Consider the following 20,122-nt stretch of genomic DNA (forward strand, 5'->3'; position numbering starts at 1 on the left):
AAAAGAAGCCCTGAGAAAATTATCACTTTTAACAGAAACTTTGTCAAATGAAAGCAAATCTCACTATTACGCACGAAGTATCTTGGCTGCAAATGAACCGCATCCGCATCAAGCTGTGAACATGAAATTAATCTAAGGCATAACCTTTAGCTCTACACTTTGACAATATTTTAGTGCTGAACTATAAATATTTGATCTGTTGCTCTTCTGAGTGAAATGGATTTGTTGTGCTCATCTGCAGTTATCAATTATTCCAAAGTATATTTATTACTGGTTAAATGACTTAAAAAGTGCCTTTTTCTTCTGTTATTATGTGATATTTAGCAAGTAAATATGGAAATTAACTATCCCTAGCATCAATATTAACCCTTTATCTTGGGAAGAACACATTTCCTGTCTGACAACACGTAGAACTAAGTACCAACCAAGATATTTACAATACGCACTGGAGCCTAGTTAATTATATATGATCATATTTCTTTATGTTTTGGGGTCACGGTGCTAAGACCGAGCTTCCATTTACAATCACTAGAGAAATAAAACAGCATCCTTAAGTCATCAGCAATGAATGATTCAATCCATTGAAAGAGTATTATAAAAACCTCTTTGCACTGCAAAATAAATTAATCTAAACGCATGACTCACATACACCAGCAGGATGATTTTTCAGAATGACGATGAGTTGAAAACAGTCTTTGGTGAATAGTTTGAATATTGGCTTTTTAGCACTTCTTTGTTCTGCTTGTGGAAGGTGCAGACATGAGGGAAGCAGGAGTAGCTTGTGCAATGATATCGAAATGGCACAGAGGGATGGTGGTTTTTTGGCATTTTACACCTGTGGAAAGACCTGGCACATCACTGGAATTGCAGTGTTATAGACAGAGCTGCAGACTGCGGAACGTGGCTGTTCAGACCCGCTAGTGGGGGTAGCAAGAACAAGAGGCAGGAGTTAAGGAAATCCAACCTTTGCCGAAGGCTGCCTCAGTGGTGTGCCAGAGCTGGGGATCTGGGCCGGTTTGGGTTGTCATATGGCTGCTGGTAGAGGACAGGGCTGGATTGGGCCTCCCAGCCTGCAACTGGAAGGATTGATAACCTTACCCGGGTTTTGTTCCAAATAAATTTCCTGGATCTAGTTTAAAATTGACAACTCTGTGAAAGTGAGAAATCTGACTGCTGTGAGCTTTCACTGCTGATGGAAGTTTAGCTGCACCATGAAAGGACACGAAACCTTCAGCAGTTTTCCCCTTCAGACACCAATTATAGCAAATACCATCCGAGAAGCAGAAAATGCCCCAGCTGACGAGCTGCCAGCGATCCTGCCTGCCTACAGCACCCTGGAAGACAGCCAGTGCTTCCTTTCACCTGGAACACCACGCATGCTGCTGGTGGGAAAAGCATGTTGGTACAAACACGCTTTGCAGGATCAGGTCCTCAGTGCTCCTGGGTGGGGAGAAAGCGGTGTCACCGGCCAGCTCCCACCTGCACAACTGAAATCTGAAAAGTACAAACTCCGGTTCTGCCCGGTCACTTTGTCACCACGTTCCTTGTGATGAGTAATGTCATTTTTGAGCCTAATTATGCAGGTATATTTATTACCCTATGCTTGGCCATAGCACTGGGGTACTTGCGTAATTTCACAGACGAGTGACACTTAAGACAGCACATTACTGTCAGCAGCCTCCATCTCATTTCATGCTAATTGCTCTCCAAAATTGTGTGATGCAGTTTTGACAAAAAAACATTTTCAACAGTATCATTAATTCGGGGAGGGGGGGAACATTTCCTGAAATAATTACAGCCAACATCCTCAGTCATTCCTAATTATTTAATAGAGCCCCACCCAAACACACTTTAATGTTGATTACCAGAAAGACATGTATTATCTACTCTGCTTTGAAGTATGATACACGGGTCTCTTCAGAAGAAAGCAAATATTACCTGTTGCAGCCGATGATCCAAAACATTGAAATACTTCATTTATCTGTTTTCCAAAATTCTTATCAAACCTATTATTTAATTTATTTTATGGCACAGATGTTTATGTTGGACAAGATAACACCATGATACATTTTAATTAACTTGCTATGTTTTATATGCCCCTCTGTTTTAAAATGATCACTTATGCCTCAAAGAAAACAAGAGCATCTTTAACTCAAATGACAAGGAATTCAGTGAAAAGAAAGCAATCTGAATGATAAGGATGCTGCTCATCTGATCTTCCACCTAGCCGTGATGCACACGAGTAGATCCTAGGAATTTACTGTATGTTTTAATGTGTAAATTAATGTGGTTTGTCTCCATTTTCCTTCCTAGAAAATTTAATTTGTTTTGAGATGTTTTGCCTTTAAGGGTTATCATATTATGCCAATGAGTAACCTGAGCACTGACCTGCTTCACTGAGGATGGTGTGTCCCAGAATCATTTTTCGATCATCCTCTTATACCAGCTCTACAGGTCACTGGAGACACCCATGAAAAACTGAGCCATTTTGTCATTTCTGGAACAGATGGAAGCTCTTGACTCAGGGGACAGGACTCCAGGAATGTTTGCCAAGTGGAGTGACGTGCCACTCATCTGGTGACACATATGATGATGTGGCGGAATGAGCACCTCATGCCAAGATCTTGGGCTTTCTTGAGACTTTTTGGGTAGATCTAGAAGCAGAAGTTCTATGTTTGACCAGGGATCTGCTCTGATTTTTCACACGTGGAAAGGGAAGCGACCCCACATCGGTCATTTAGTGAGAATCTGGGAGAAAAAAAAGGCAGAAGATCCTAAATTTTGAAAATCTTTCCGTCTCTTCCCCTGTGCTGTCCCCAGACAAGCTTTTATTCTTTTTTTCTTCCAGAGGTACATGGCTGCCGAGCCGGCATTAACGCTGCTCTCCATGCTCCTGGAGCACCCTCTTCTGTTTAAGGAGCTACAATTCTCATCTCCGAGCCCCAGCAACACACAGACCTCTAAAATACTAAATCAGCCTGCAAAGCAAGTGTGGGAACACACATTTCTTTGCCAGCCAACCAGGCATATCAATGATTAACTCTACTTTGCCTAACTCACTCTGAAACCCCGGACAGCTGTCACATGCTCTGATACTGAAAGCGTGAATCATGACCTGTAGCAGAGAGACTTCTCTAACAGACTGTGCTCTTAACATACCAATGCTGACAGAGCCCATTTGTGGTGCTGTTTTAATGGGTGCGACATCCTATTTTCCACAGCATTTCAAGTATGCTTCCCCCGCCCCCCACCCCTATCACACCTAGTTTACACAGGCTACCAGACAGTTGCGTTATAAAATCAGATCAAGAGGCAGAGCGGTGGGTCCGATACACCCATTGCGGGGCTGTTTGCACCGTCAGGGTGGGTGTTTGCCCCGAAAGATTCCCACATGTATCACCATCCCGCCACGTCCACAGATGGCAGGTCACGGCGCTGCCACATCTGCGAGACACCAACCCCACTGCACACGCAGCGGCCAGAACACCCTGTTCAGGGGAGAGCCTGTGCTGTGTGGCCTCAGAGCCCCCACTGTGGGGCTGAATGGTGTGCGGCAGCGCCCAAGGGTGCCAGGAATGGTCCTGGGGGGGCTACTCACTCCACAGCCGGGGGTGCAGGGGTAGTGGCCTGGGCCCCCCATCTCCCCACAGCTAGGGGTGCAGGGGTAGTGGCCAGGGCCCCCCATCTCCCCACAGCTGGGGGTGCGGGGGTAGCGGCCTGGGCCCCCCATCTCCCCACAGCTGGGGGTGCTGGGGTAGTGGCCTGGGTCCCTCATCTTCCCACACCCGGGGGCTCCCGCTGCCCCGGGGGCAGGCCCTGAGGTGACACAGCACAAGCCGCAGCCGCCCCGCACTGACCCGGCCCCAGGGCCGGGTCGGTTGCCACCGGGCACGGGGCCGCCAAATGGCTCCCGCGGGCCGCCGCCACCTGAGGCAAGACGAGCGAGAGGCAGCTAGAGGGGCTCTGCCGCGGAGGCGCTCCGAGCAGCGCTTCTCCATGGCCAGCGGCCTGCAAGGGGAAGGCTAGCGCGGCGCGGCGCGGCGCGGGGCGGTGGGCGCTCTGGGCTGTTTTTCGACGGTCGGGCGCTGGAGGCCGCGGGGGTGACGTCAGGAGGAGTGGCGCTCTAGCGGCCGTGGGGGGGTGATTAGGGGAGTGAGGCACCGCTCTAGGCAGAAACTCGGTGGTCGGTCAGCCAGACCGGCGCGACGCCGGGTAGCCGCGAGGGCGGGTCTCTATGGTCAGGAGCCGGGCGGAGAGTCGCGCGGCGGGCCGGGCGGCGCTCTAGGCCGCCTCTCGATGGTGCGGGCGGTTGCTAGGTGGTGCGGGGCCTAGGCCGCGGCGGGTCGGCGCCGCCATGGCCGCCTCGGCCTCCGGCGCGGCGGCGGGCCCCGCGGACGGGTCGTGCGTGCTGTGCTGCGGGGAGCTGGAGGTGGTGGCGCTGGGCCGCTGCGACCACCCCATCTGCTACCGCTGCTCGGTGCGGATGCGGGCGCTGTGCGGCGTGCGTTACTGCGCGGTGTGCCGGGAGGAGCTGGGCCAGGTGAGGCCGGGACCGGGCCCCCGCACCCGGCGAGCCCGGGGCGCTGCCCCCGCCCGGGACCGGGCTCTGTCAGCGGCCGACGGGGCTGGGCCGGGGCCGGCAGCCGTGGGGAGCGGGGCCGCGGGGCGGGGAGGCCTGGGGCTGGGCCGGGGCAGGGTCGGGCCGCAGAGCAGCTCGTGGAATCTGCTGAGTGGAGCCGCGGGGGGGACGGGCCCTCCCGGCCGGCAGCTCTCCGTGGGGGAGGGGGACGGACCCCCCCGGCAGCTCTCCGGGGTTATCTGCCCTCAGCTTCCCTCCCGGTGGCGCGACGGTTGGTCAGAGGAGGCAAGAGGCATATTGGAAACAAAATAAGAAGGAAATAGAATTTAAAGGGAATATTTTTTTGTTTGTTTGTTTGTTACATCAGCGGGGCTTGTTCTCCAGAGTATTACGTGATCTCGGATGACTCTATCATCCTGCCGGATTCCTGACTTCATTTTAAGCATGGGGGAGAACATATTTTGTATTCTTTCAGGGCTCGCTCGTGCCTTGCGTGACAGCACCCTGCGCTGCATTGGCCTCCCGTTCCTGTTAGCGTGAGCTGTCTGTCGGGCATATGCGTAAAAAGTAATTTCCCCTCAGTTATAACTTTTCTGATGGATTTCTGTTCTTCTTGCGGCCCGCTGGTGCGACAGCACGGGGCCCTGTGGCAGAGGTCGGGGGAAGCTGCTGTGGTGGCTGGGCTGTGTGGATGGAGCCAGGGTTCAGTGCGGTGTGAGCTGCGTGAAGCAAGGCTGCTGAAGGATATTTGTAAAAACTACTCTTCGTACATGAATTTGTTTGGCGGAACTGATGCAGAGAAAACCAAACTTTTTACAAGTAAAAGAATTGGTACTAGCACGGAATGAAATATACTGTGATGGTTTAGGAAATGAAATAAAACAGATAGGAGGGGGCTCTCCCCTTGGCGAAAGGAAAGCCCTCCCTGCCCACCCCAACTAAACTGTTTGCTTTGGCTGCTTTTCTTGTTGCTCATGTGATTTGAGGGACTTAAGATCTCTGGTTGTGTGCTGGAGATCCTCAGACCCTGTAGAGGCCAGAAGGGTTGCTGTGGTGTTTAGACTGAGCTTACTGGCACATGAGTAGCCTCTGTGTACAGAAAGATACTCTGTGAAAGTAATTTTATCTCTGATCATCCTCTGGGGAGCTGCTGTGCCACTTGTCTCATCTTAGGAAGAAGCAAGCTGAGATGTTGCTCTTCATCCTTAAACTTGCTTGTCTTAGGGTCACAGATGGACTGTTAATCTCAAGAGCTTTTAAATTGTGTAATAGTGCTTTATTATGCAGCTTGAACTTTGGTTCGTTCAGCCATCTTTCTCCCTCCTTTATTAACTGTTTAAAATGATCCTTTTATCATAATTGACTGAGAGGTCATTTTTAATGGCTGTGCTTCCCCCCCCCCCCCCCAAGTGCCACTACAATACTGTTCTGTCTGTTCACCCGTCTGCCCCAAGGAAAGAAAAAAAGATACCAGGGTGCATAAATCACATCAAAACTGCCACTGAATGAACTGAACTTATATGTAGGACATAAACCTGGCCTCTTGATTTGCATAGCGTGTGTGGAATTAGCAGAGGCAAGTGTGACACTACCAAATCTCAGCTGGTGTCGAACAGAGTAGCGTAGACTGAACCGGTCAGTGTCACAGCAGAACATCCAAAGGAAATGTAACTATAAAGATGAGTGGCAGCCCAGGGCATGACGGAGGAGAAAGCAGGATATACTTGTTCTGGTAGTACATGCTTTCAGTGATGCATAATTGTCGCAGTGGAGTTAGGAAGGATTACTTGTTGACCTGTAAACTAACCGTGACGTATACTTGGATCAGGCTCCGAGGATTGTTGGTGTACTCATCGTGTGTGTGTGTGTGAGATTGATGTAATTTTCTACAGCAGTTCCAAGACCAGACTCCTGTGATAAAATCTACTTTTCAGCAATCCGTTCCTCTTCTTTAAAACTCACTCTGGCTGAAATTAAATGTCAATATGATTTCACTGAAACTTAAACTTGTGTTCTCTTTATTGTTAAGCTTGCTATTTCAGCAAGTTGAGTGCATTTTTTGTTTTGGTTAACTTAAAAGTAGCACAACTGTAAAGAAAGCTTTAAAAAACCCCACAAAACCAGACAAAAGACTTGTTCCATGGTATTTCACCCCAACAAGGGTAGAGGAGTGATTGAACAAGACTAAACTACATGTGTATTGTATAATTGAATGCTTTTATTAAGGTTGTATTTCTGGATTTATAATGGTTACTGTAAGAACTGAAAGACACTTACTATATTTGTGTCTCAGCCTTTCTCGGCTGGTGCAGGTGACTCCAGCTGTTTCACAAATGTTGCTGCTACCCCAGCAGTTCCCAGATGGGGAACACGTGCTGGAGCAGAGCGGTGGTAGGTGGCTCCTGAGGAAGGATGTGATAACGTGAACGGCTGCAGCATGAGACCCAAGCTGCCAGGTGGTCAGCGGCAGCAGCTGTGAGCAAGCAGGTTCCCTTAGAAGGGGTATGTGGTACACATCATTTGGGAGACGATGTAGCATCATGTTTCTTGCTTTCCTGGTAGTTAAGGAGAGAAGAAACAGTGGTTTCCCAGTCAGACTCTTGACTAATGTTGCTTTTTGCTTACAGACTGTAGGTTTCTGTGTGATCTACCAGGAGTTAGGAGGGAGCCAAGTGCATGACCGGCATTTGCTGCAGAAGAGGTTGAATTGGCTGGGAGTATTTACTCTCAGCACAGCTGTGGTAGCAAAACATACCATAAAAGAGTTTCCTAATCTAGTTCAAAATCCAAAGACCAGGCTAGTCCAATCCACCTTCATCTGAGCTGGCTCACTTGTTGGAAGCTGATAAGAAGTCACAGTGGCATTGCTGACAGTTGGGCGGGCAGTAACCGGGAGTGGGTGGGGGTGGTGATGAGCAGCTGGGGCTGGTACAATCCAAGCTTCAGGCTATGGTGAGTTCCCTGGCAAAATTTGTGTTGAGGAGTTTAGCTGGAATCCCAAGGACTGTGCAGCCTGAGTGTGCTTTTGCTGATTCTTATGTTGTGTTGCCTGCAGGTTGTCTTCGGACGGAAGCTTACATCTTTCTCAACAATAGCACTTAACCAGTTGCAGCATGAGAAGAAATACGACATTTATTTTACGGATGGAGATGTTTATGCACTGTACAGGTAAGTACTGGAATCCTTTCTGGAACATGCCCCTAAAGCAGGTTGTTCTTATCTGCATTGTGTGGCAGGAAATGCGTGCTTTAATAGAACAGTGTGGTTTTCTGCGTCCATTAGTCATCGCGCGGTGCAGGTGGCATTGGTAGGGTGAGAGGCAGGAGCAGCGCGGCTGGTGTGAGCGCTCAGTACCACGGCTGACAAAGGGAGCAGCTCCTCGAGGCTGGAGTGTTAGATTCACGGACACATAACCCAAAAGTGTTGCTCTGTCAATACAAGTTGCTTTTTGCTTCTTTAGCAACAGCGGGCTTGCTGGAAGGCTTTTGGTTCCTTGTGTGGCCACTGTGGAAATTGGTAAAGACTGAATTACTATTATAATTGTATTTATTGCTGTGCTGCATAAGGACTAATCAAAACCAATCGTACCAAATATTGTGTGAAAAGAAGAGCAACCTTGTCTGCCTACAAAGACCTTAATTCTAAATGGGAGAGAAAATGAAGTAAAAAAAACAATGCAGGGTAAAAGAATGTGGCATCAGCATCATGTTCTGAAAATATTTTTCATAATGTGCTTAATTGGGAGGCTTTAAGATAATTAAAAGCACTTAAAACGAAAAAAAAGTGAAAAAACATGAAACCATGCAGATAGCAGTACCTTTTCCTTGGAGAATTGTGCTTTATATCCAGCCTGATTTGGGCTAAGAGTGTAGCTTTGCTGATACATTTACAGTTTTGCATGACTTCATATTGATGGAATTGCGCAATGGGTTTAGGGAGCAGAATCGGTTGGAAGCATGTTCTGATTAATTACACACTAGGTCTGGGAATTGCTTTTGATGATACGATTTCTGGAGATTGCTGAGATTACAGTTCCATGAGCAACAATCAAGTGTGAGGGAATGGGGTCTCCCACTGAGACTAGTGCTCTTTCAGCTCTTTTTTTTTTTGGGGGGGGCGGGAACCTTGTGGGTTTTCGGTTGGGTTGTTCTTTTTTTTCCCCTCCTCCTTTTCTATTCCAGTTCTTTCTCTCCCCACTGTATTCTTCAGTTTCCGACAGTAGAAAGTGTAATTAAATTGGAAGTGAATGTTGCAGATACCAGCTGAATCTTCAATAAGCAAGGGGTTTGTTGCATGGGTGTGTTACAGTCCACTCTGAATTTTATAGTGGCAGTGTATTACTACCACTGTGGCTGTTCAGATCTTACAGCTGAAGTCTTTGCATAATTCGGTTTTGTTCTGTTCCTGACATAAGACAAAGTATTCTTGGAATAAGCAGGACGCTAACCTCATTACACATTGCTGGAGGAGCTATAAAAATGCAGCCTTCTGCCACTGATTTGTTTTTTGGTAACGGTATTGGGTTCGTGAGAGGAAATCAGATAATTTTTAGGAAATCTTTCTTGTTCTTTAGGAAGCTGCTGCAGCATGAATGCTCTTTGTGTCCAGATCTGAAGCCATTCAACACCTTTGCAGACCTGGAACAGCACATGAGGAAGCAGCATGAACTCTTCTGTTGCAAACTCTGTGTTAAACACTTAAAGGTGAGCTAGTTCTACGTTTTAATGTGTGGGAAGGAGAGGTGCTTCCTTGCGTGACCTACCAGAGTACCTGGGGAGGTTGGAAGAAGAGGGTAGCTGAACAGCACTGATTCATTTTTTTAAGTTTCCTCTGTCTGCCAGAGGACTGAGGCCAGTTCCTTTGTTTTAAATCTCTCTTCTTCCATAAACTGATTAATGAAGAAGGCCTGGAGGTTCTCGGTGGGTTACATTTTAAAATTAAACCCAACCATATTAATAACCTTCTAATGTTAGCTGCTTTGCCGCAGCATGTGTGAATGTCAAACCCTAACTGATAGCCAGTTAATCCTGAGCCACAGGCAGACTTTGTTACAACTGTAAGGGTAGAAATTTGATGTCTATTAAGACTTATACTCGTAATGACTTTACAAGCTAAAACTGTAACTTAAGAAAATATTTGGTGCCAGCTCAGAAAGCAGAATGCATCATGGAGTGATGCATATATTTCTCAGATTAGAGTCAACGTAGCATATACAGTTGGTTCATGTACAGGATGATAATCTATCTTGCTCGTTTAATGAAATATAATTATATTTCATTATCTTGTTTATTTGTTCAGAGCAAATTTCCTGTATCTTGTTGACTTGATTGGAAAATGAAACTTACTGTTGCCTGCAATTGAAGTCTGCTGTGTTTGATGTACACGCGTAGGATGTGACATGGGGCTGTTTTAAAATGTATTTTACAACCTACTAAAGATTAAAAAGTTACTGGAAAGCTGAGTTGTCTGTGTCTGAAAAGGTGATGTGTAGTAAGCTCAAAACTATTTAGCATCACCATCCTCATCCTTTATTATTTCTTTTAATCTCACCCAAGTTTTCACTTAAAGGGCTGGTGTTAGGTGATGTTTTTTCATGGTTTGAAAGTCAGAATTCCACCCTTCCCTAGAGCTAGAGTGGGTTTTGTATTTCCAAATTGTACATCGGACAAAATTAGCAGCTACTGGGACTGTGAACCCCTGTGTCTAATAGTTGTCAGCATTCCTTACTGTTGTAGGAGGGAATTTAATGCATGAACGCATATTTTTAGAACTCATTACACATTGTTTTGTATGTGTGTGTGTTTACTCTGAAACCAATTAAATATCAAATCAGAGAAACGCATTTCTTCTGTGGCGCCACAGTTGGTTTGTGCCAACTGAACTGTAGCTTACTGCCAAAAGGGACAGGCTGCAGAAGTGATCAGGTTGATCTGAATGAATGCTAATACATTGATTTGGGGTTGGTTTTGGTTTGTTTTTTTTTTTTTTTTGCAGGGTTAGCTTTCAGTGAACTGGTTTGACTCTTTCCTGTGGTTGTGGAATCGCTAGAGCTAATGCAAGGGAAATGGTCAGAGAAGGGAAAGACCGCTTCTTTTGGTTGCAGTGTCCTTTGAGCTCTGGTGAAGACGTGTTTCCATGGTCAGCTGCAGTAGCTAGCACGAAGGGGACTTGTTTGTCATTGTCTGTCCCAGAGTATTCATGAATCATAGTAGAACTTGTTGGCTTTTAATTTCAGAATATTGCAGAGACTTTTATTTCACTGAAAAAAGCTCCATATTACTATTACCCACTGCAAAAAAGTTTTTACACTTGCAGAAGCTTCAGTCTGTAGCTAAGCCAGATGAACCTTTTCCCAGAACAAGTTAACAGTCCCTGTCTAGGTGAAAAATAAAGGTTATTCTGTTCTCCAGACTGTGTTAACCTTTTTGGAGTCTTCAGAACCCTACCCACCAAAACAACTTGTGTCTTAGTAGGGACAGAAGATTGGCTTATAATACGAAATTTGTTCACTGAACTGTATCCTTTGTATGTGGCTATCTTGGGGTAGTTGCTAGCTGAGGGAAGTAAAACAGCTTGCTTCTGGTTTACATGGTTTTTTTTTTAGTTCCAAGTATGCAAAGTACTGTATGTTCATACATATATATTTAGGATTTTTTTCCCCACCAGAGATTATAATTTAAAGTTTGTTGCATTACGTTAATAGAAAGAAAAAAAAAAAGTGAAAGGGAAGAAGGTGAATTAGATCTGTTTCCAATGTTCAAGCTGAGTGAAATGCAAGTTAGATTTAATTTGGATCTTTTACTTGAATTTTGTTTCCTATTCACTGAAAATTTTAGGGGTCGATTGTCAAATTGCATCTTTCTGAAGCAAATCTTCCACTCCTACAAATGAACAAGTTGTGTACAACCCAATTTATTCCATTTTGCTCTCTGTCCACAATAATTAATACATGTGTTTATATCTCTTCAGATTTTTACTTATGAACGGAAATGGTATTCTCGTAAGGACCTCGCCCGTCATCGAATCCATGGAGATCCAGATGACACATCTCATCGTGGGCATCCCTTGTGTAAATTTTGTGATGAGCGTTATTTGGATAATGATGAGTTACTGAAACACTTAAGACGAGATCATTATTTTTGTCATTTCTGTGACTCCGATGGTGCTCAGGAATATTACAGGTTTGTGCAAGCAGTTTATTCCTTTTTCTGTAGCTTAAATTTTGAGGGAAAGTTGCTTGGGTCTGCTTTGAATTTTGGGGAAAGTAGTGCTCAAAGACACTGCAAGAATACGAGCAGGTTGGCTGCAGTCTCTCTTGTTCCTCAAACCACTAGCTGAGGTAATCACTTTCTGTCTAGTTCATGTTTTAAAGTTCTCTTCATTAGTGTTAAACGTTAAAAGGTACATTTTGCTGCGTGACAGCAGGTGTCTGCAGCTGCCTAGTGTGTCAACTCTACTGCTCCAAAATTAACGTGCAAAGCAGATAAAGTCAATTTTCTTATATTAAATACATGCCTTATGTCCAGCTGGATGTGGTGAGTGTCAACCAGTAGGTTTAGTTTAACATCTGGGATCATGCATGAAGGTCTGTGTTGACTGCACACAAGTGGTTTCAGCTGGAAAGCTTGCTTGGGGATAAAGAAAGAATCAACTGCCTAGGCTCGTCTTCTCTTCTTCATCTTGGAAAAGTAGCCATATGCTGTTAGCAAAATACGCCGGGAAGGTTGCAGCTCAGACTCTTGTCTCTTTCCAGTGATTATGAATACCTTCGTGAACACTTCCGTGAAAAGCACTTCCTTTGCGAAGAGGGACGGTGCAGCACAGAACAGTTTACCCACGCGTTCCACACGGAAATAGACTATAAAGCACACAAAACAGCCTGCCACAGCAAGAACAGGGCGGAGGCCAGGCAGAACCGGCAGATAGACCTTCAGTTTAACTATGCTCCGAGGCACCAGAGGAGGAGTGAGGGTAAGTGTGGCTGGGCAAGGAGGTGGGCAGACACATACTCGTTCTTACTGCTCTGAGGACTTTCAGGAGTACCTGGTGAACATTTCCTAGCCAGGAAGAAATTCTTTACATGGAGGGCGAGCAAACCCTAGAACAGGACCCTGAGAGGTTGTGGAGTTTGTCCTCGAAGGTAACCAGAACTCGACCAGACAGGGCCCTGGGCAACCTGAAGCAGTTTCAGAGTTGGCCCCGCTTTGAGTGCGGCGATGGAGCAGACAACATCCAGAGGTCTCTTTCTGCCTAAATTGTTCTACAGGTGTTCCCCTCATGCGTGGATTTAATGGTGATATATAACTTTTAGGAAAACTGCTGGTTTTCCTCCAACTTGTAATTACAGTTAATAGAAACCGGTGATGGGTATAGACCATGAGACCAGAGCAGCATATCCGCTTAGGGGTGCAGAGATCGACATACGTATGAACTTCTCTTCCGTGTGGAACTGTACGTAGAGAGATCTCTGCATAAAACCAGAATTACTCAAACCTCATGTCACAGGTTACAATACATGGAATTTATACTGCAAAATACATTTTAGTGTAGCAACCCTGAAGGTTATACAGACTACTTAATCATCAGAAATAAATTAAGATAGATTTATTTGTACTAGAATATTTTTGCTTTCTTCAGGCATAGTGTGATACCCAGATTACAGAAATATCTGAGAGTGATCAACCATCCCTCCTGTTTAGGTGTTATAGGTGGAGAGGACTATGAAGAAGTTGACAGGTATAACAGGCAAGGGAGGTCAGGCAGAGTGAGCGGCCGAGGAAGTCAGCAAAACAGAAGAGGCAGCTGGAGATACAAGAGGTGAGTAGCACAATATTTTGTGGATTTTTATTGCTGTTTAGTGTTGTGTTTTTCACTTGCCAATTAACACTGTTTTGGTGGACCAGTAGGAAGGAATTTGGTACAAAATTTGGAAGCCACCGTAGTGAACCCTTAGTTGAGAGTAGAACTAGCTTTCGGTCTAAGCCTGTGTGCTGACTACATGCTTGGTCAAAGTGAAATTGTTTTGTGCGAAGTTTCAGCTCTCTGGAGTTGACACAGGAAGCAAACAGTGTAATCTGCAACTTGTGGGTTAAATGAACTCAGAATCCTAAATTGATTTCAGCAACTGTTTCTATGCTAACTTTTCTAAATAGGATGTTCTGAAGGAAGTGGCAAGTCTTTGCAGGTTTAATGGACTTTTTGGTCTGGGTAATCGTGATGTTCCTATTCTAAGGACCATGCTTTTCATTGAACTAACAGATCTCTCTGTGGCCAGACTGAGTGCTTTGGAAAAAGAAGAGGGTTAAGTATTGAAATGAAATTTTGCATTTATATGTTTCGTCATCCACACAAGACCTGAGTGCTTTATACATACTGCACATCTATTTTTCTTCTTTTTCTCACTGGACGATCAGCCGGTTCATTACTGGTGATTTCACTGGGGGAAAACGTCCATCTCTAAACACTTCTATGTTGGTGTCGCATGTGGATCGTGCATGTGTTGAGAGTTTGTGACAAACCATGTTCCAAAGAATTACTGTGGCCTACAAGTATGATTTCATACGTTTGAAAATGAATGGGAGAGACAGGTGTCCCCATGCATCCTTGGTACTGTCTCTCCCAGTTCAGCCCGGTTTCTCCTGGGGCCTGGATTGTTATTACCACCTGTAGAACTTTCAAATCCAGGGGGTGAATGTTGCCTGTCTCACCAGCCGGCCCCAGGGTGTGTTGGAGCAGTGGGTTTGTTTTAGCCTTCTCAGCCGGTGGCATCACAAGATCAGGGACAGTCATCGGAGCTGACACGGGAGAGGTGAGAGCTGGAGCGAGACAAATCTGCTCAGTAATCCTTACTGTTTAACCGAGAAAATCTGTCCTGTCCTGTAGGGAAGAAGAAGACAGAGATGTTGCAGCAGCAGTCAGGGCGTCTGTAGCAGCTAAACGGCAAGAAGAGAAAAAACGGGTAGAAGACAAAGAGGAGAGCAGCAGTAGAGGTAAAAAGGACGACTTGAGGGATTCTGAAGTGCTCAGCTCCAAACGTGTGCCAAAGTCTTCAAATGATACTGCAGGTTAGTGTTGAGCGCGTTCTGCAGCTGCAGGGAGGCAGTGTGGGGCTGGAGATCAGCCTGGTGAAAGAGGGAGTCGTCAGGCGTTGTTCTCGGAATCTGGTGGACATGGATAGGGCTGCTCGGAATCTCAGTCCAGCAACAGGGATTTTCAGTGAAATGTGCTCTGGGGTTCCTGCAGCAGGTTATACTTGAAATGGAGCTGGGTAGAAATATCAAATGCAATTAATATATGACGGTATGTGTGATGTTCCATCCAAGTCAATATAATCTAAGAATGGGCCATTTCCTACTCTAACGTGCAAGAACTGATTTATTGGGATGCTCTAGCTGAATTTCCCCTTTTTTTGAGAACATTTCCAGTAAGATGAAAGCAAACCTTTAACTGTTTTGACCCAGGTCCAATTTGGGTCAAATAAATATGACTTAACTGTGTTTAACATTACCGTTGCTCCAAATCCATTTTCCACTGTTTTAATTGCTCCTGCAACAGGATTTCCACTTAAAGATCATATGCTTTCATGATGAACCAAGAGCTGCTGAGAGCTCTGCTTAATGGTACAGTTCACTTGGGGGTGACAGGCAAGGTTATCTCCCCCAGCTTTTGCTGCATGTATGTCAAAGCTGTTATCAATCTGTCCCTGAACTCCTGCAGTCCACAGCGCAGGATTTGGATTTTAGGGCACATCTACACTGGGAATGAGTTACGTTCTGATGTAAACCAACTGCAGAACTAATTGCAGAGCAGCTTGGGCATCTGCGCAGCAGAGGTGTGATGGACTGCTTGGAGGAGCAGCTTTCCAAACGAAGCAGCATTAGCATATGTCAGTTGTGGAGCGCTGAGGCTCTGATGAGCATCCTGACCCTGGGCAGGCTGTGGAGGGCTAACCTGGTATAAGCATGGAGCAGATTGCTGGGGGTATTGGCATCTCAGTCTCTAAAGGGTTCCCTCACAAAGTACTTCTCAACCAATGTTTTGCTCGTGTTAATTGTCATGAATTTCCTGTATGCTGCAGCCAGTATACGGTGACATAATGGTGAAAGCAGTAGTGGAAGGAAATAGCGATGCATGGATTTAAATTGTTCTTTTGGAATGTCACACTTAATGACGTCATCAGCTGCTGAAAATAGGACTTGTTAATGCTGCTGTCATGTTCAGTGATAGCTTCTACCCTGAAATAAATGGATTTTAGTTGAAAACATTTCTTTGCTCTTTTTGTCAATATTCCAAAAGAAGCAGCTGCTAATGGTGCTTTAAGCCAAGATGACTTTCCAGCAATTGGTTCGGCAGCAGGACCTCTACAAGGGTAAGTTTGTGCAAGGCTGCCGCGATGAGAAAGCAGATTTAGAAACTTAAGTTCTGCATGTCTGGAGAAAATAATTTTACAGATCACTTAAGCTATAAATGCTTCCCCCCTGCCCTGGTCCCCTTCTGCCTCGAGCTGTTTCTGTGCTGGTCACCTGCATGAACAGCATCGGTTGTTGCTTCAGTTCATGGCTTGATCTTTTGGTGGTGCGATTTCAGGGGAATTCTCAAGATTTTGTGTTCCAGCCACTTTAACTCGATAGCTTATCTTGAAGAAGCTGTATGCTGAGAGTTTTAAAATTCATCATCTCCTGAAATTGGTGATGATTAGAATAGCGTCTTTGCAGGCTGTGGCAGCTCAAATGTGCCTGTGTGTCCAGCTCTGGTCGAGGTGAGATGTGCTGAGGCAGTGCGGATACCTCAGCAAGGCTAGTGTGACTTCTTTGAGGGTACTGATCTAGACGCGGTTTATAAGCTTGAATGCATTTGCATCCTGTTAACAGTGGGCCAGTTGTGCCACCCGAAGGGATAGTTTGAGGAAGAATGCAGACAGGTGCGGAGCTTATTCTGCCTGTTGGAGTTGTGCTGCCTCTGCAGCACTGGTATAATGGGATGTACTTTTCCTTTCTTACAGCTCTGCCCAGCTAGCAGTGGTTAAGCTTAAAGAAGAAGATTTCCCAAGCTTGTCATCCTCTGCAGCACCCACCATCTCTTCTGGGATGTCTTTGACGTACACAGCGACTGCAAAGAAAACAGCCTTCCAAGAGGAGGATTTTCCAGCTCTGGTGTCCAAAATGAGGCCTAACAATAAAACAGTAACTAACATCACATCTGCATGGAACAATGGTTCCAGCAAAAATGTGGTCAAAGCCATTAGCAACCCCTGTGTAAACCAGATAGCCAAAAAGCCACCCTCCTTGAATAGCACTAAAGGAAATAAGAAGAGCAATAAACTCTCTCATTCAGACGATGAAGACAGCGGTAGTGGCTTGACAACCCAGGAGATCAGAAATGCACCGACGATGTTTGATGTGTCGTCCTTGCTGGCAGCTTCTACCTCACAAACTTTTACGAAAGTGAGCAAGAAAAAGAAGATGGGGGTTGAGAAGCAGAGACCGTCATCCCCACGCCTGTTACAAGAGACATCGTTCCCCAGGTCATCGACTGAAAAGCTGCCAGAAGCAGAGCAGACATCAAATGCATCCTCTGCTCTTCACGCCCCTGACAGATCCGCAGCTGTCATGAATGGTCATTCGGAAAAATCATTAGCAATCTGTAGTACACCCAAAGAGCCCCCTGGCCTTAAAAAGCCCACAGTGACTAACAAATGCCCTTTACCTCAGGAAGACTTCCCAGCTCTTGGGAGCTCAGGATCAGCTAGAATGCCCCCGCCACCAGGTAGGCGCTGCAGGGCACGGCCAGCTTTGCTGGGAGGTAGCTTAGAGAAGTGTGGCACGGAGATGAGATGTGTAAATGGCTCCTTCTGGCTGTTACATGAGTAGCAGTTCTGCCACCACGTTCTAGGTTAGGCTTTGAAGTTGAAAAAGGTAGTTAGGGTGAGGTAGGTGGGCTTGAATGTCCTCTGTAAATCATGGCTGAAGCGGTGGCTGTGTTGGGATACCTCTGCTCCATGCAGCTGCAGGTCTCTGCCTTCTGAGGGTGGCTCACATGAGCAGCTGATATTTACCTTTTGCTGCTTTTCTGATGAGTCACTGCCGACACAAATATGTGCTTTAAGATCTAGTTAGGAAGACCCTGCAGGCAAAGGGAATCTCTAGCTGCAACCTGTGCCTGCTGGGACTTGTCGGTTGGCTCGCTTGGTCATTTCCCTTCTGTGTTTGCACAGATTTAACGCCCTTGCTTTTAGCAGTGCCGTAATCTTGTAAAACTGGAGTAACATAGCAACAAACTGTGACTTACAGTGGCTTTAATGAAAGTCTGTACCGCATCAGGAGATGCTTGCCTAGCTGTTTCATTCTGTGCTGCTCTGCAGATACTGCTAGGTGGAGTATGCTAGAATGTGTGATGTCTAGTGCTGTTGTGACTTCTGGAGCGATTTCTGTTTGCTTTAATAATGTAAAAGTGTGGTTTTCATCATGAGTGGGTTTTTAAAACACAGTTTTCTATTGAAAAAGTACGTTAATAATTAAAGCACTTTCTCTGTAGAGTAACATCAGCCGCTATGAAGTGCTTCTTGATCTGACTGCTAAGGCAATAGATTCTACCTTTCTAATTTTTGGGTTTTTTTCCAATATAGTGATGTCTGTGCTGCTGACTCCTACTTCTTAGTGCTTCTGGAGAGTACGTCAGACCACTAGCGTTAATTTTAGAGAGTGGTATGTGGGTGCCACAGATACATGCTCTAACTTCCTGCCCGTTCTCTGCTTCCATTTAGGCTTTAACACTGTGGTGCTATTAAAGAGTCCTCCGCCACCTCCGGGACTGTCGGTGCCTGTTAGTAAACCCCCTCCAGGTTTTGCTGTTATTCCATCCACCAATATCTCTGAACCTGTCACTACATCTTTGAAAGAGTAAGTAAAATCCTTTGAATTAAGAGTTACTTTACATCGCGGTTATGTCATACGGGCTTCAAACAACACATGAAATACTCGGAGGATTACTCTAAACAGGTGCTGCCGCAGAGGCCAGCCACTTGATGGTTGCCGTTGGGGAGTTGGCTCCCTGGCTGTTGTGGGCTGGATTCAGGCGAGCTGTGTAAAAAGCACAAGTGTTGTGTGAATACAAGGCCAAGGAAATGAAAACCTGCGTACTGTGGTAGCTCAGACTTTTGTCTTTTCTAGATTTATTTGAAAATCTGGAGCTTCAACATATTCCTTAACCTTTCCATTGATTCTGAGTCCCAGAAGCAAGGTGTTGAACTGTGTTTTCCTTGGTGACCTCTAAATGCCTTCATTGGTCTGATCTTTCCAGCAGTTGGTCTCTGGCCAGGGCCCTTCTGGGCTAGAGAGATGACTGTATGGGAAAAGGGGAGGGGAAAACTTGTGTAAGTTTAATACAGACATCTATATTAGTCAGGTGCGGTCTTTGTTGCTCATGTCTTGGTTGTTTTTTTTTTCTTTCGTGACACTAGCTTACAAAACAGCTAGTCAAGACTATGTTAGGCTTGTGTTTTAAATATTCTGTCTAGGTAAAGCTGGAATACAATAGAGTAATCCCACAGGACACTTTTCATCATCCTGTCAAGATTGCTGTGTGCTACTTACAGTAATTGCATGTGTAGTTGGGTGGAGAAAGGGAGCGCATCCTGTAGAAGAGAATAGCCATGTAAGATGTATCCCGCAGCGTCTTTGTACAGCACGAACCAATGTCAGAGGCATTTTTGGTCTTTTCAATGCAGGCCAAAATCCTGTCACGGATCGTACTTGATACCTGAAAACTTTCAGCAAAGGAACATTCAGCTAATACAATCCATTAAAGAATTCCTTCAAAGTGATGAGTCCAAGTTCAATAAATTTAAAACTCATTCTGGGCAATTCAGACAGGTGAGTGGGCAAGAACCTTTGGGTTCCCAAAACCGTCCTCTCCTGGAGAAAGTGAGTCCCGGTGGGATTTTTCCACTCCCCCACCCCACCCCCTCTAACTATTCCAATTCTCTTTTCACTGAAGGGTCTGATTTCTGCAGCACAGTATTATAAAAGTTGCCGAGAACTGCTTGGAGATAACTTCAAGAAAATTTTTAACGAGTTGTTGGTGTTGTTGCTGGACACAGTTAAGCAACAAGAACTGCTTTCTGCTCACAATGATTTCAGAATCAAAGAAAAACAAAGCTCAAACAAACCCAAAAAGAACAAAAAGAACGTTTGGCAGACGGACTCCAACTCTGATCTCGACTGCTGTATCTGCCCAACGTGTAAGCAAGTACTAACTCAGCAGGACGTTGTCACCCATAAAGCTTTGCATATTGAGGATGAGGAGTTCCCTTCCTTACAAGCAATCAGCAGAATCATCAGTTAGCTTTCCTGAAAACCAATAAACCAGTTTCTGTCTATGAATATGCACTTTTTGGAATGAGGTTTGGCAGTGTAGTGTGTCTGAGAGCCGGTGCCAGTTGAATAGTCATATGCAGGTGACGTAGAGAGCCCTCTCAGTGCTGTTCATAAATACCGTGCAAAGGGATCGCTGGACTGCGCCGTAGCTAATTAACATCCAAAGTCT

General features: G+C 45.6%; 1 protein-coding gene across 2 annotated transcripts; it reads left to right on the forward strand.

The window, feature by feature from the left end:
• Positions 1-4,256: 4,256 nt before the first annotated feature.
• Positions 4,257-19,959, forward strand: ZNF598 (zinc finger protein 598, E3 ubiquitin ligase). Of its 2 annotated transcripts, none has more exons than XM_055706944.1 (12): positions 4,257-4,540; positions 7,635-7,747; positions 9,153-9,282; positions 11,549-11,760; positions 12,333-12,550; positions 13,279-13,396; positions 14,462-14,643; positions 15,878-15,947; positions 16,581-17,344; positions 18,342-18,477; positions 19,305-19,449; positions 19,574-19,959. In XM_055706944.1, the coding sequence occupies exons 1-12, from the start codon at positions 4,355-4,357 to the stop codon at positions 19,919-19,921; spliced, it is 2,622 nt and encodes an 873-aa protein (XP_055562919.1). In that variant the 5' UTR covers positions 4,257-4,354; the 3' UTR covers positions 19,922-19,959. The 2 variants fall into 2 exon arrangements, with proteins under 2 accessions (XP_055562919.1, XP_055562918.1); XM_055706943.1 differs by having other exon boundaries at positions 4,258-4,540; positions 15,875-15,947.
• The last annotated feature ends 163 nt before the right edge of the window (positions 19,960-20,122 follow it).

This window comes from Falco cherrug, chromosome 4 (assembly GCF_023634085.1).
Source record: "Falco cherrug isolate bFalChe1 chromosome 4, bFalChe1.pri, whole genome shotgun sequence".
Classification (NCBI taxonomy): domain Eukaryota; kingdom Metazoa; phylum Chordata; class Aves; order Falconiformes; family Falconidae; genus Falco; species Falco cherrug.